Below are 15,360 nucleotides of genomic sequence, written 5' to 3' on the forward strand. Positions count from 1 at the left end.
CAACTGGCACAACTTTACTGACAAGATTTTTTTTTTTTTTTTTTTTTTTTGTTAAGAACAGAGTTGTATTAAGTGTCCTTATTCACATTTCTTTTGAACCAGTGCTTTTATTTCTCTGGGATAGATTCCAAGGAGGGAGATCATTGTACAAAGTGATATTTTTAATTTTTTAACAGATGTTGCCAGATGTTTTGATGGTACTGCAAAAATTCACACTTCTACCGGCAATTTTTGAGAGTCCTTGTTCTTCTTATCCCCACCAGCAACAGAGGGCTATCACCCTTTTCAACCTTTCCAACATTGTGGGTGTAAAGCAATGCCTTGTTTTTACTTTAATTAGCATTTTTCTGAAGTTTGTGATTTTAAGCATCTTATCATATGTGTATTAACCATCTGTAATCCTTTTTTTGTGAATTCCTATCCTTACTTTTCACTCGATATTTTTCTATTGGATTTATTCTGTTGTCTTTTTTGTGACTAGACAAAAACCCTCTTTGCACATTACAGAGATTGAACTCAGTCTTCTGCGTTGTGCTTTTTTATAATTTCATTGTTTGTTTATTCACTTTAATTTTTATATATTTTCCAGAGATAACTAAATATAATCAAATATCACTTACAGCTTCTGGTTCTCATATTAGTTTTGTAGACTTCTCCCCCCCCAACATTGAATTTACAATTTAGACTTATTTCAAATTTTTAAAATTTTTTTTATATTTAAGACTGTTTTCCATCTGGAGTCTATGACTGTATATTCCATTTAGTAATGGGTTTGATTTCTTTTCTTTCATATAGACAGTCAGTTGTCTGAAGCATTTATTTTGTCAACTTTCCTTTCAATATGATTTGAAATGCCAATTTTATTATATGTGAAATTATTTTATCTTTATCTGATGGCTGCATAGTATTCCATGGGGGTAAAAATATATGTTTATAAAAAATAAAAAATTATCTTTTTCTGGATTTTCTATTCTGGATTTTACTGACCTTTTGGTTAATTTTTATGCCAATGCCCTATTGAATTAATCACACTGACTTTTAATATGGGGAATGCCTAACATAAGGAGATCTCCTTTTTTTCATTATTTTCTTGGTTATTCTCAGCCATTTCTTTTCCTATATATGTTCCTTAAGATAATTTTATCTATCTCCTTTCTGCTTCACAAAGGAAGAAATTAATTATCCCCCCCATCAAAAAGTGGTGCTTTCATTTGCTCAGATAATGATCTCCTCAATAAGATTCTATAATTTATATTTTTAGTAAGATTTTATGACTTCTCTGTTAAATTTATTCTTAACTATTTTATGGTTTTTCTTTTTATTATCACATTTCGGGATGTTTTTAAAAATTTATTTTTTTCAGTGTTCCAAAATTCATTGTTTATGCAGCACACTCAGTGCTCCATGCAATCTGTGACCTCCATAATACCCACCACCAGGCTCAACCCCCCACCCCCAAAACCCTCAGTTTGTTTCTCAGAGTCCACAGTCTTTCATGGTTTGTCTCCCCCTCTAATCTCCCCCAACTCACTTCTTCTGGATATTTATTGCTAGAAGGGAAAAAGCTATTGATCTTACAGTATTTCCATGAGGGTAGACTAAACCGTCACAGTAAAAAAAATCCAAAAAACATGATGGCTCCAAAGAAATACAAGTTTATTTCGCTTTCATGAGAGTTTAGAGTATATGTTCCAAATTGGAAGAGGGGTCTTCACCATATGGCCATTCAAGGACTCAGGAAAATTCAGCTCTTCTATCTTTAATATGTGGTTTCCTGACTTGCTCTGATAGTCACTGTCTCTGCACTGAGGAATAGAAAAAGAGCATGAAGGAAATTTTATATTTATGGAACAGATAGGAAACTAAAATTGTGAGCTCTGTTCACATCTCACTGGAGGGTATTTTGTTATAGGCAACCCTTAACTGAAAGGAACCGTGGGAGATACAGTGTGACTGGAAGGCATATACCCAGTTACCATTCTGTTCATAGAGAAGAAGGGATGATGAGTTCTAGGAAATTTAGTTGACTGTCATGGTATAATTACCCTATATCTAGCCATTGTACTAAAGAGGACATTCGTTGTGATGAGCACCATGTAAGTGATAAATCACTGATTTCTACTCCAGAAACCAATAGTGCACTGTATGTTAACTAATTTTTTTTAAGTCTCATTAATCATAGTAGTTTTCATGTTTAACCAGGTACACTTAGAATTTCTACAATATCAGTAAGGGAAGATTATTTTGTTCTTTCTTTTCAATATATTCTCCTACCAATTTTTTTTTTTTACTGTTCTTATATTTGTTAGAAATTCTAAGATGCTTGAATAATAGTAGCAAGAGTAAGCATCCGTAGCAGAACTTCTTTAACTTAGTTCATATATTTTACCATCTAGAAAAAAATGGGACATTGATTTTAAAATATTGTCTTTATTACTTTAAGGGATCTCCTTCCATTCTTATTTTACTTAGAGCTTACATAGTAGTAATACTACAGAAGTTTGTCAAATATCTTTTCAGCATATACAATCACAATGTTTGTCTCTTTCAATGTGTTAACCTAATTAAATGCTGCCAGATTTTCTGGTCAGAAAATATCTCGAATAAATCCTATTTATTCTATTCCTTGTGCATTTTTTAGATACACTGCTAGTGTGTCAAAGTTACGTGCTACTATTTAGATATATGCTAATATGTTTAAAGGAACTTTGCATCTGTGGTCCCAAATAAGATTAAAGCATAATTTTCTTTTCCCTCTTTCTTTCTTTTTAGGTACTGTCTTAACACATACGAAATTTCCTTTCTGCAAGATTAATAATGTGAATTAGTGAACTTTGTTTCTATAGTCAAGAATAATGTAAAGAATATTGAATTATGTGTTCTTTAAAAGTAAGGTAAAACTCACTTTTGAAATCATCATGCCCTTATCCTTTCGAGGGCATATAGACTTCTATTTATCTATCTATCTAATCTCTTTGTTAATTTGTATCTATTCAAGTTTTCCTCTTCTTGAATAAATTCTGACAACTTCTACTTTGCTAGAATATGATTCATTTTTTCTAGGTTTTTAGATTTGTTGCAACAGTATTATATGTCACACTTTTATGATTTTTCTAATTTTTTCTGTCTCTTTGGTTATTTATCCTTTCTCATTTATTCCTGTTTTTTTCTTTTCCTTAAAAAGTCTTACTAGAAATTCATCTATTTTGCAATTATCTTCAAGGACCTGTTATAAGAAAATATTTCTTTATTCTTCTTATTTATATCTCTTTAATGAGTTTTAGTTTTTATAATTTATTATTTTTTACTACATTCTTTTATTGGGTTTCATTACTGTTTTCTTTAATAATTAAAGCATTTATGGTTATAAATTTTTTTCTGGATATAGCTTTTGCTGTGTTCCTTATAGGTCTTACTATAACATTTTCAAGACTTTCTGGTTATAATTTTTCAGAGAGTTTTCATTTCATTGAACCAAGCATTATCTAAAAGTATGTTAATTAGTAGTGATTAAGATTTATTAGTCACATTTCAAGTTTTTATTTCTAATTTTATTGTCTCAATATCAAAAGAAGTGCCCTATTAAATCCCTATTGAAGTTTTTTGTTAAGGTATTATTTGAGGGTAAATCAATTTTAAATGTTTTATAGACATTATAAACAACATTTTTCATTTAGTGGACATGAGTTTTTTATATGTATCTATTAATCAAGTTTTTATTGCAGTATTTAACTTCTCTGCATTTTGTTTGTTTATAAGCCCCATTGTTTTCAAAGGCTTTTCTTCTATTACACATTTAATTACCTGAGCAAAAATAGTCCCATTTTCTACATAGAATTTCTTCAGATGACCTTCAAAACTGCCTCATTTCTTTTTCTTCTTTCAAATATTCTTAACTTCTAGCCTGGACAGGAGGAAGATACACCGCTAGGGAGGTGAGGGGGACCAAGGGAAATAAATAGAGAATAGCACTGTATCAGTGCAATGTGTGAATCTTATTCTGGTTTCCTCACTCAGGAATATTTAGTTATTTTCCTTCAGGTCTATAAAAAACCTCTTTCAGTTTTCCTTACTGCCCTTTTCTGATCAATGATCTAATATACAGAGTGGTCACGTATAGATACATACATGACCAGCCATATTGCTTATTCTTTAACACAGAGTATTGTCTTTTAAAGGAGCTATGTTATTTTCCTGGGATTATAACATTAAAAAATATCTTAAACCAATTTAGTAATGATGTTCTCATTCGGTAATCATTTTTCCTTTCTGGTAATAAAAATCCAACCATGTTTTCTAAGATCAAATTCTAAAAACAATTGTTATTATATGAATAATAATGTCAAAACAAAGCTAACAGTATCAGATATATTTCTATCAAACAAAAATCAGAAATCTCTTAAAAATTCTAAAAAGCACTTATAAAATTAGAAGTCTGTCCTTCTGCATACTGTGAATGATCTGCTAAAATGAATCTGCTAAGATCAGTCTGCATCAATCAATCCGCTTGATGATCCCATGCTTTTCATGCAGACCTGTCTGAAACTTTTGCGGGTTCCAACTCTCAGTGACCTAAAAGGACACTACAGCTTGGGTATCATTAACTTATGTTAGATTCTAAGACAACTTCTATTCAATGTAAGGTAGAGAATTTAAGCTGATCATAACGAGGTATGACAACCATATTTGACTAATCTACAAAGAAGAATATGTCATTGCAATAGTAATGGGGCAAGCCACCCGATTAATTAGCAGCAAATTAGACAGATTGCCTTGGAAGTTTTCCAAGAGTAGAAGTGTTTCTGATGCTTTGCTTCAAAAGCAGGGCAGACAAACTTCCTTAATCCCCTTGGGTAGAGAAAAGTTTGGTTTTTCATTCTTAAATTTTATGTCATAATCTAATCCACAATTGAAGCAGAATTGCGGGACAGAGAAGTTGGGCTCTTTATGTTTAAATTATGAGTCTCGTAACCTGTGACAATTATTGTGATTTTTGAGGGAGATTTTTGGGTGTTTCGTCTATCTGTGAATAGTAATGGAAATATTATAACCTTGTAAGCTATAAAATGTGTTCATGCACAGCTCATTTGAGTCTAACAACAGTCTCAAAGATATTTTCTCCTCCATGTTATGGTGAGGAAACAGTGAGGAATCTTCTGGGTTCTCAAACAGTACACTCTTGCCAGAGCCAGTGCATTACCATGGGGCAAGCTGTGAGTTAGGCTTTCCCTCTCCAATGCTGCCAACACAGCAGTGGGGTGCACCCTCTGTCCCATACGGTAACTGGAATAGAAACAAAAGTGAACTTAGCCAGGGCAAAAAAAAAAAAAAAAAAAAAAAAAGTAACCTTCACCTAAGCTCCTTTCTTCCTTGCAGTACCTAGTCTTTTAGTAGGAGAAAATAGAACCAGTGGATTTCAGGTTAAAAGATATCTTGAAGTACTACATAGTCAAGAAAATGCTTCCTCCCCCTTAGCATGGGTGTTGCTGGTGAAGAGCATCGGAAATAGCTGCTTACTATAACTTCATGTCGAAATCATTCACAACTGTGAAGGGGACCTGATCCTCCTTGTTTTTATCTCAAAACAAAGTGCTATTTGGTTTGAAAAATTAAGTAATCTGATGCCATATTAAATTTCTGTAGTGCTCCTGGGTCCTTGCTGAAACACCTTTCAGTTCTATACCTTAACTGTGTTTTCGAATACCTTGGAAATACAGAAGACGTAACAAAACAACCACTATAACAAAATTCCCCCCCAGTCTATTATATTATGTGACTTTATTTACCTCTGCTCACACAATAGTGTGTCAAAATTCCAAATTTCACTCAGAAGGGAAGATGGATTGGTTTTGTTTTCTAGTCTCTAGAAGAGGAGTTGAGATGTCAGGAAAAAAGTACCTCTCTCCATCACCAGAGGAAGCTAATCAAGGAAAAATGTCTGCTGGCAGCATAGACATTAATCTCCAGCGGGATCATGGGCCTGTTATGAGGTGTGACTAATCGCATCATTGTGACTCATCTTGGTCTCTAATACCACGCTGCACAGTGACGTCAGTGGTTTTGTGAGATGGATGTTGCATGTAAAGGAAAAAATACTCTTCAGCTGTAATATCTGCAAGCCTTTGCATGACTCGGTGACAGCCTGCAGTAAATGCATCTCCTGTTTCTCCACAATAACGTTTGCCACCTCCTGTCATCACTGTGTTTCTGGCACAGTCTGGAGCAGTCATCACGGGGCAGTTTCAGACCCGCAGGTTGTTAGAATGGCTTAGCTCTCAAAAATGACCTATGTCAAGATGCTCCGTGATTGTCTCTACAGGTCCACTTTGGCGCTGAGTCCAGATGCTCTAGTACAGAAAGTTTTTAAAAAGAATCCTAAAGCATTTATATACCACATCTTCTTTATCCATTCATCTGTTGAGGGACATCTGGGCTCTTTCTGTAGTTTGGCTATTGTGGACATTGCTGCTATAAATATTCAGCTGCATGTGCCCCTTCAGATCACTATGTTTGTATCTTTAGGGTACCCCTGAAACAAATAATACATTATATGTTAATTTAAAAAAAAAGAAATATTATTTATCAGTAAGAATAAATGAACTATCAGCTTGCAAAAAAAAAGGAATCCTAAAGTATTAATTCAGAGTCTTCACAAACTTTTGGTTTCTGGAACAGTTTTTCCAACATTTTCTCTACAGAAGAAAGGTGTACTGTGATCTCTTGGTACATGTAAAGTGTATGATACACATATATTTTGATGTGTCGGTCAGTTATCCACTAACAGATAACTGGTGGAGTAGAAAGAACAGCCAGAAGGGATGAGACAGAAAGCCTCAGGCTGGCCCTGGCTTGGGCATGAGGCTGCTATTGCTGGGAAAAGAAGGCCTTTTGGCTTCAAAAGAGGGGGTTCTACTCTTTGAGGTCTCTCTCTATCTTAAAATTATAAGGCTTTTTAAAAAATGTATCTATTCAAAAGTTTTCTCATGCTTCTTTTCTACTATGCTGGAAATCTTTTAAGAGTCAAGAACTAAGGCAATATTTTTTTTAACTTATTTTGAAGTCAAATTTTAAAATAAAAAAAATTTTTAATATCTTTAATTTAAACAGTTGAGTGTTTAAAATTTAAAAGTGTCTTCTGAATATTTATATTTTAAAAGCAAATTAACAGAAAATACAATATATATTTTAAAGGAGCAGGAGCTAGACGTATGCGCCATGTACCTGGTGTGCAATAGTTACTGACACTAGAAACAGAATTTACTTAGAATTTCCTGGTAGCAAAAATGATAGAGGAATAATGGACTATATATTCATTTGTTAATTTATTTAAAAAAAAACACATGTATTTTTCTAGAGAAATAAGCATTTCCTGGTAATAAATACTCCTAGACTGATATATATACACTAATGCTAATTGAAACATTTTCACAAGGACAATGATATGTACTAGAGAAATAAAATTTGGTAAGACAAATGTCATTCTGTGTAAGCAGTTTGTATTTCTATCAATCAGAACAATACACTAGCATTTAGATGTTGACCTGTGCTGTGCTTTCTTTTCTCTACAGTAAAGACTGTTCTTATATTCTGAATCAGTGTCTCTAATTTCATTTTTCAGAATGACAAATCCCCGGGGCGATCGGCAAGTCGGTCAAGTAATATTTCAAAAGTAGGTAAACTATATTACTTAATTGTTTATTGATTTCCGTATCTTATGAGCTCAAGTAAATATTTTACAATGTTTAACCTATAATTGTTATCTGTGAGCAGTACACAAATATGACTTGTTAATAGTTTTAACTATTTTGAGCTTTTGCTGTGATATGAGGACACGATTTCACACAACAAAATAAGTCGTCATTTTTCCTTTTCAGTGATATATGCAAAAGATAATTTGTTACTTTTAGAATGTCATGCAAAGTATGTTTTTTTTTCTCTTACTTCAAACATCATGGAGCTGTCACATTCCCAACTTGATACTGTATCAACACTCATGGTACAATTTCCATAAATTCAGTTTTTCTACAAGTTTGGACTCCTCTATGCTCATATTAACCAGGACCAGTTTTAGAAATAACTTAAGACATTAGTTTAGTCATATTTGTTTTATAGAGTTAATGGATGAAGAAAACAAACTACTCCCTAGACCATCTATAAATTTAAGCAAAACACCAGACATTATGGCATGGCAGAGATAACTCTAGATTTTTATAGTGCCTGGAAATCAAAAATCAAAAGCTATTCTCTAAAATGAGACACAATGCAATGTACAGACTGTGTTCAGGGAATGAGAAATCACTTAGAGCCATTTGTCAAATCAGAAAACTATGGACTTCCAAAAATGTAATTCAGACAAAGATGGATTTCCCATGACTAGAACTTGTTCTGTGGGACCACTCACTTGCCAGCACCCTCCACAGCCCTGAGCTTAATTTTATATATTTTGTAATTTTTTATTATTCTCTTTCAAGAGAACCCCCCAAATAGTTGGCAACTACAGACACTGTAGAACACAGACACACTTCAAGGTTAGGGAAGTGTTTTGTTTTGTTTTGTTTTCAGAAACAAAGAACTTCATTATTTATGGATAAATAGAAATAGCCAGAGCATCAGCATCTTCTTTAGCTGGTTTCCTGAGGCTGGTTCTTGGGAGATGATGCCAAGATGGCCGGGTGACTCCTCCAAACACAGGGGATTGGTTATAGGAGTGCAACCCTACACTTAGGAAACTCTTCTATTTTCAGCAGATAGGAAGTATGCCTGTCCGTTGCTCTGTGAGACAACATTTCTGTGTTACAATGCAAAATGCCTTATAAAAGCATCCTTAAAAAGACAGTCCAGAACTAAAGCAGGCAACAAATCTGCTGACAAGACGTGCAGAAGAGAGATACAAGAAACCCACAGAGAATCACATCTCAGCACATGGGACTGAACATTTATAATTACATTCAAATCCAAGTGCTTTTGTGGATATTCGAGAGCCAATGTGGTCTAGGATTAATTCTAGAGAAGGAGATCTGAGTGTCTGTTGCTGTGCTGTCACTACTTATGTGACCATGAGACCATGACTTAACCTCCCTGAGATAGAGTTGCCTCCGCTGTGACACGAGGGTGATGGTATCAGTCCCTTGGAAGCTTCCATAAGTAGGTCTAAATTAAAACAATTCCTTGAAAATGTCTGTCATCTTAGTCGTGACATGGAGAACCTTGCCTGCAACTGAAGAACATTGTCGTCTTTCTAGACTTGAATGTTAATGTCGACCTGGACACTTGTAAACATACCCACAATTCCTTTGTCATGCCAGATACTGTCTCGTGATCCAGAGGTACAGTGATATTGCATTTCCAAGCTGATGTTTGAGTTTGGCACAAGGCAGATTGTTAATGAATTTTAGCCTTTTAACTTCTTTGAGAAATAAAGAAGTCAAGAGTTTAGTTTCCATTCTGTGAGTTCTTCCAGGCTCTGATATGTATTAATTGCATCCCTGTGTGGGAGACAATTAATGACAAAAATGCATTATATTCAGAGGGAAATGAAAAGCTCTCTTTTTAAATGATCTAGTTGCACAATAGCAAAAAAGTCAACTATCAGACACCCATGGAGATAAAAAGATTGCTGTGTGCATGTTTATTTTTTAAGCCCATATGATTTTCCTTTTATTCATTCTCAGAGTGACAGTCACAAATGCTAAACACGTTGAGTCCTCACTACTTTTTCATGAATTATTAAGTGACAAAATTTTCATTAGGACCATGTAACCTACCGAGTGTGAAATGGTAAAATCTAGCAATATTTAAATCCTTAACTTTTAAAGTGGTGGAGGAAAAAAAAAAATCAAAGCAGAACCAGGATGCTTTGTCTCTTTAAGTCTTCTGGACTTCATCCCATGTGGCTTTTCCTTTTCCTGATTTTGCTTTGTAACCTTTCACTGTACTAAATCATAGCCGTGATTATGACCATAAACTTAGTCCTATGAACTTCCTAGAAAAATCACTGAAACTGGGTGTGGCCATGGGAACCATTCCCTTCCACATTAGTGCAGACAGAAGGCTATGGGAGTTGAGAGAATGATCACTTCCCTTTGGTGAAGACAGGATGCATCCAGAGATGGTTTCTTAGAAGAATGTTATATAAACAGGGCCTCGAAGAATGGGTGTGACTTGATTTGTTTAAAAGGATATAAAGCACAAAAAGTGGAAGCTGGAAAACATGGATTATGAAGAGAAAGATACATAACTCATTTTAGGGGCCTTTGAGATGGAACTTTGAATAATAGGATATACTCTAGTCACAACATGCAAGTGTCAGCTGTCTTGATAACACACGGATGGATTTAGAACCCATCAAGATCCTCAAGGCTTTAGTAAATATGTATGAAGCTGAACATCATGATTTTTGCTCTTCCGGTTTGTATAAACATGATCCCGCAGTTGTGAATATGAAATATCCAAGGATGTGATAAATAACAAATATTGAATTGTTAATGAACATTAAAAATGTTCTCGTGGTCTTCATCTCTGAATCTTTTTATCCTGTGTTATTTAATTGCAATTATACCTTGCATGTTATATTGCCAGTTTTCTGGCCATTCCAGAATTTTTTCTTGGTTTATCTTTCTAGTTTGTTTTAGGACTATAAGACAGACCTGTGACTTTTTTTTCTTATTCTAATAGGATTTGTGTGCATTAGATATGTTAAAGTTGATTCAAAAGCTACAGAGAAGCTGTATAGGTTTAAAGCAATGTATGTGAGATTGTCAAAATATCTCCAGTGTGAACAAAGCAGCATTCATTTATCCACACTTACTTTTTTGGTTTGTTTTTTTGAAAAGCTGCTTTTGATATTAATGCTGGTTGCTGCTTTTTAACACACCCACGGCGCCCAAATAGGTTCCTCAAGATGTAAAATTAGCCAAATTTGGCCTTTCTTTTATTTCTTCTAGGGTGAGGAATCATTATATTCAACTAGCAACAGCATATTACATATTTCACAAGAAAAATCATTCAAAAGCAAACTGTCAAAAGGAAAGAAAGCCTTGTACTTTCAATTCAAATCAACATCTAGAATTTTCTTTTAAATAAAACACTTTGAGGCTTTTTGGTCTATGTGGGAAGCAGCTCACAAAATCTAATCTACTTATGAAGAGAAACTCAAATGCCACCACATTAACAAAATATTTCAGTTAGTTTCCATCACTTCCTGTTATATCCTCTAGACTTCATTTACTTGAGAAAGGTTCATTGAAATTGTTCTGTTGGTCTTTTCCTAGAAATATCATAGAGAATGTTAGGTAAAGATGGTTATGTAGTGTATAAAATAATATCTCTAAGGCTTCCTCCTCTCTTGTTCATGGACCCTAGTTTATTCTACAGTAAGTGAAGATCCATGGCAGGGTCAATTCAATTTATTCAACGAATATTTTTTATGGATATATTGTGTACAAGTCATTATATAAGTCATGGCATCTTAAATAGATCTTTTCTGTTAATCAAATACACGCTTTGATTTTGCTTTTGTAAATCTTTATCTCTCCATATTTTGCCAGATTTGCCTTTCTAAAATTTCAGTGTATTTTCCACCAAGGTTAAGGTGAAAGTGTTCCCTAAATGGAAAATGTATTGGGAATTCTTTCAGCTGAACCTGAGCCATACATACATTTGCCTCTCTGAACAGGTGTGTAATGTTCTGACTTATTTAGATATCCATTTTGGTTTGTTTATACAGGGGGCCTGTAAATCAGTCATGCCCTCAGACTACATACCTTTGGTGGGTAAGTTTGATAGATAAAATGGGATGTATACTTGGGAAACAACTGGAAATGAGGTAAACTAATTTGAGAATTGTCATAGAGCCTGAGTCAAGGTCTGTCCTGAGACCAAACCTAAGTAAATGAGTATAAATTTAGTTGAATTGGTAAAAAGAATGGTGGAAGATTAAGAAAACCTGAAACCTTATACCCTGAAGCTTTTCCTTTATATACATTGACTCCTTAGGTCATCTCATCTAATCTCGTGACTATATAGAATCAATATGCCAACAACTCTCAAATAGGTATTTCTTGCCCAGATGTCTGCTGTGAATTCCAGACCCAAATATCCTACTTAAACTTTCATGTCAGTGTGTAATAGGAATCTGTCTTAGGTCAGATTGCCAAGAAATAGATTCTAAAAAGAAATTTTATTTTTGCAATATTTTACTGTGGAGAAACCCTAGAAACTTAGGAGCAGCTATCAGAGGAGTGGGAGAAGCAGGACAGGGAAGAAGAGGAAGTCAAGAAAAGTTCCCCTGATCCTGCAAGGAGACCTTGCAGTATAAAATGAACTGAAAGCTGTTCCCACCTGAGGCAAGAAAACAGGACTTTCATCTTCCCATACCAACCATTCACTAGCTCAAGGGCTCCTTGAGAGAGGGTACCTTCCAGGCATTTTGACTCCATCACATGCAGGTATAACTGTCTAAGAAGCCGAGGGCATTTCTCCAAAGAGAGAATCACAGTTTCAGGACTTCAGGCACAAAACTGCCCAGAAGCTGAAAGATGGTGGAATACTGAGAGCATCTGCTGTGGCCCATCAGCTGCACTGCTCAGATCCATATAAACTCATTCCATCCTGTCATGGATACTTACAGATCATGATTAGTCATAATTTCTGAGGGAAAAAATGGAAAGCATGGATTAGTAGAACAGGCTCTTGCTTTGGAGTTGCCAAAGTCATAGCTAATCCACCATCTTCTCCTACCACTCATTCCAAATATCCCTCCTTCTTAATGATCTGTTCTCTCAGGCCAGGTGGCTTGCTGGGGAAGTGTCTCTGACCTCCAGTCTTGATTGCTGTGCTTCTAATGGGATGTGGTTGCTGTAATCAACCATTTGAAGTTAATCCAGGGCATGGATGAGTAAAAAAATGCAGCAGTGGATCCCCCAAGTTTTAAAATATGCTTTGCTTCATCACACTACTGGGTATTTACCCTAAAGATACAAATGGAGTGACCTGAAGGGGCATGTGTACCCGAATGTTTATAGCAGCAATCTCTACAATAGCCAAACTATGGAAAGAACCTAGATGTCCATCAATAGATGAATGGATAAAGAAGATGTGGTATATATACACAATGAAATATTATGCAGCCATCAAAAGAAATGAAATCTTCCCATTTGCGACAACGTGGATAGAACTAGAGGGTATTATGCTTAGCAAAATAAGTCAATCAAGAGAATGACAATTAACATATGATCTCCCTGATATGAGGAAGTTGAGAGGCAAAGTGGGGAGTTTGGGGGGTAGGGAAGTTAAAAATGAAACAAGATAGGATTGGGAGGGAGAGAAACCATAAGAGACTTAATCTCACAAAAGCAACTGAGGGTTGCAGAGCGCGGGGGGGTGGGGAGAGGGTGGTTCGGTTATGGACATTGGGGAAGGTATGTGCTGTGGTGAGTGATGCAAAATGTGTAAACCTGGTGATTCACAGACCTGTACCCCTGGAGCTAATAATACATTATATGTTAATAAAAAATTAAAAAATTTAAAAAATAATAATAAAATATGTCTTGCTTCTTCATCATGTAGCAGCAACCCTCCCTCCTCATATCGGACAAGGGCCAATTGTTCAGTGAGTGGTTTCTCTGCTTACCAGAAAGTATAACTTGTGTTATCAAGTTCATGAGGGAGAGCTCCAGTCACATGGTCAGCTGATGGCCATGGAGGTCAGGCCTTTGGTCTTTCTAGAGCCAAGTAAAATTCCAGGAGCTACTTTCCATGAAGATAACTCTGCTGCAATGAGATGGCCTTGATCTAGAACACTAAGGTTTTCACGGCAATTTTCCATTCAGGGCTTGATGGAGAACCCGCACTATATTCTTATTTACCATGGTACCTCTAATATTATAGGATTTACTACTTCTATGACTCTGGCTTCGAGGTTACTTACACTAAAGACAAAACTGTTGCAGAAACTTCTCTCATTCTTGACCCATCTCAACGTTTGTAGCCTTCTGAGTCATCTGATAAAGGATTTAAGCATTATTGCAAAGTGCGGTCTTTGCCATCTCTAAAACCCAAGCACTCCTACCAAGCACTCTGGATCTTTCTTGCAAAATTTGTCCTTCACTCTGAAGGGAATGTATTGACATGCACAACACAGGGGAAACCCTACAATTTTCACTGATTAAGCCTTCTCCTGTATGCTCGTAGGATAAGCCTTCTCCTGTATGCTCGTAGGATAAGCCTTCTCCTGTATGCTCGTAGGATTTTTCTCCTGTGCTCTAGAACACACATGTCCAAATAAGGCATTCAGATTATTGCCCTTAACTGCTCATTAGAGCTGGTTAACATGATACCAGTATACAGTAAACTAATCTGATGTTTGACCACTGTCAGTTGATCTTGTGACAAAGCCCTGGGGCAGGGCCAGGAATGTATACTGATGTCCCTATCAGGTGAACACAAGCTGCCTTTGATCCAGCCTTGATTCTTTTGTGATCAATATTAAAAAGAACACATCATTAGACAGGAGCTTCATACTACATGACAGACCTCCACACCACACTGTGCTGATCCGCTCTAATAATGACAGTACGCAAGGCACAGTAGCTGCAATTAGAGCTCCTGCCTGGTTGCATTTGCCATTGTCTACTGTCATTTGCCTGACCTACAGGTTTCTATTTTAGGGAACAGCCTGAGAAATTAAAGGGTGACATGATAGAAACAATCACCCGTATATCCTTTCAAGCCTATTTTTCCCACAACAACCAAAATGATTCTTTGCGATTATAAATCAGATAGTGTCTTGCTCCTGTTTAAACCCTCCAGTGGTTTCCTGTATCACTCAGAGCAAAAACATAAATCCTTACATTGGCCAAGGAGCCCTAACGGAGCCCTGACTATCTCTCTAATTGTATTTCTTATCGCTCTCCCACCGGAGTCACTGAGCTCCAGACACACTGACCTGATGCTGTTCCTCAAACACAAGGTTTTGCTGTGGGGCATTCACCCTCCACGCTCCTACTGCTCAAAGTGCTCATTCCTTGGAGAGCTGCATGATCAGCTGCCTGCATTGTTTTATATATCTACTTAGACGCCATCTTGTCAGTGAGGACATATCTCCTTTCCTGCTGTATTTTTAAGGATTTTATTGTAATCTTTAATTTTTATGTTTTCCTATTTGTCTAATTTAAGCCCAAAGAGAATAAGAACTTTGTTTCTTTATTCAATTCTTCTTCCTCAGCACCTAGAAAAGTGACTAGTAAGTAGAATACACTCAGTAAATACATGTCAAATGAATGAATAGAGACTGTTTGTTGTTGTTGTTGTTGTTAGCTTTAGAACGTATGCTCATGGAATGTGTGGATGGATTTATAGTAG

The 15,360-nt window shown here is 35.7% G+C and overlaps 1 protein-coding gene across 2 annotated transcripts in view; it reads left to right on the top strand.

Moving 5' to 3' along the window:
• MARCHF1 (membrane associated ring-CH-type finger 1) overlaps positions 1-15,360 on the top strand; it is a 916,809-nt gene that overhangs the window by 751,329 nt on the left and 150,120 nt on the right. For both annotated transcript variants that reach the window (XM_059374251.1, XM_059374241.1), the window contains exon 4: positions 7,619-7,669. In XM_059374251.1, coding sequence (XP_059230234.1) covers positions 7,619-7,669 — 51 coding nt within the window. The remainder of the gene's footprint in view (positions 1-7,618; positions 7,670-15,360) is intronic.

The sequence above is a fragment of the Mustela nigripes genome, chromosome 1 (assembly GCF_022355385.1).
Source record: "Mustela nigripes isolate SB6536 chromosome 1, MUSNIG.SB6536, whole genome shotgun sequence".
Classification (NCBI taxonomy): Eukaryota; Metazoa; Chordata; class Mammalia; order Carnivora; family Mustelidae; genus Mustela; species Mustela nigripes.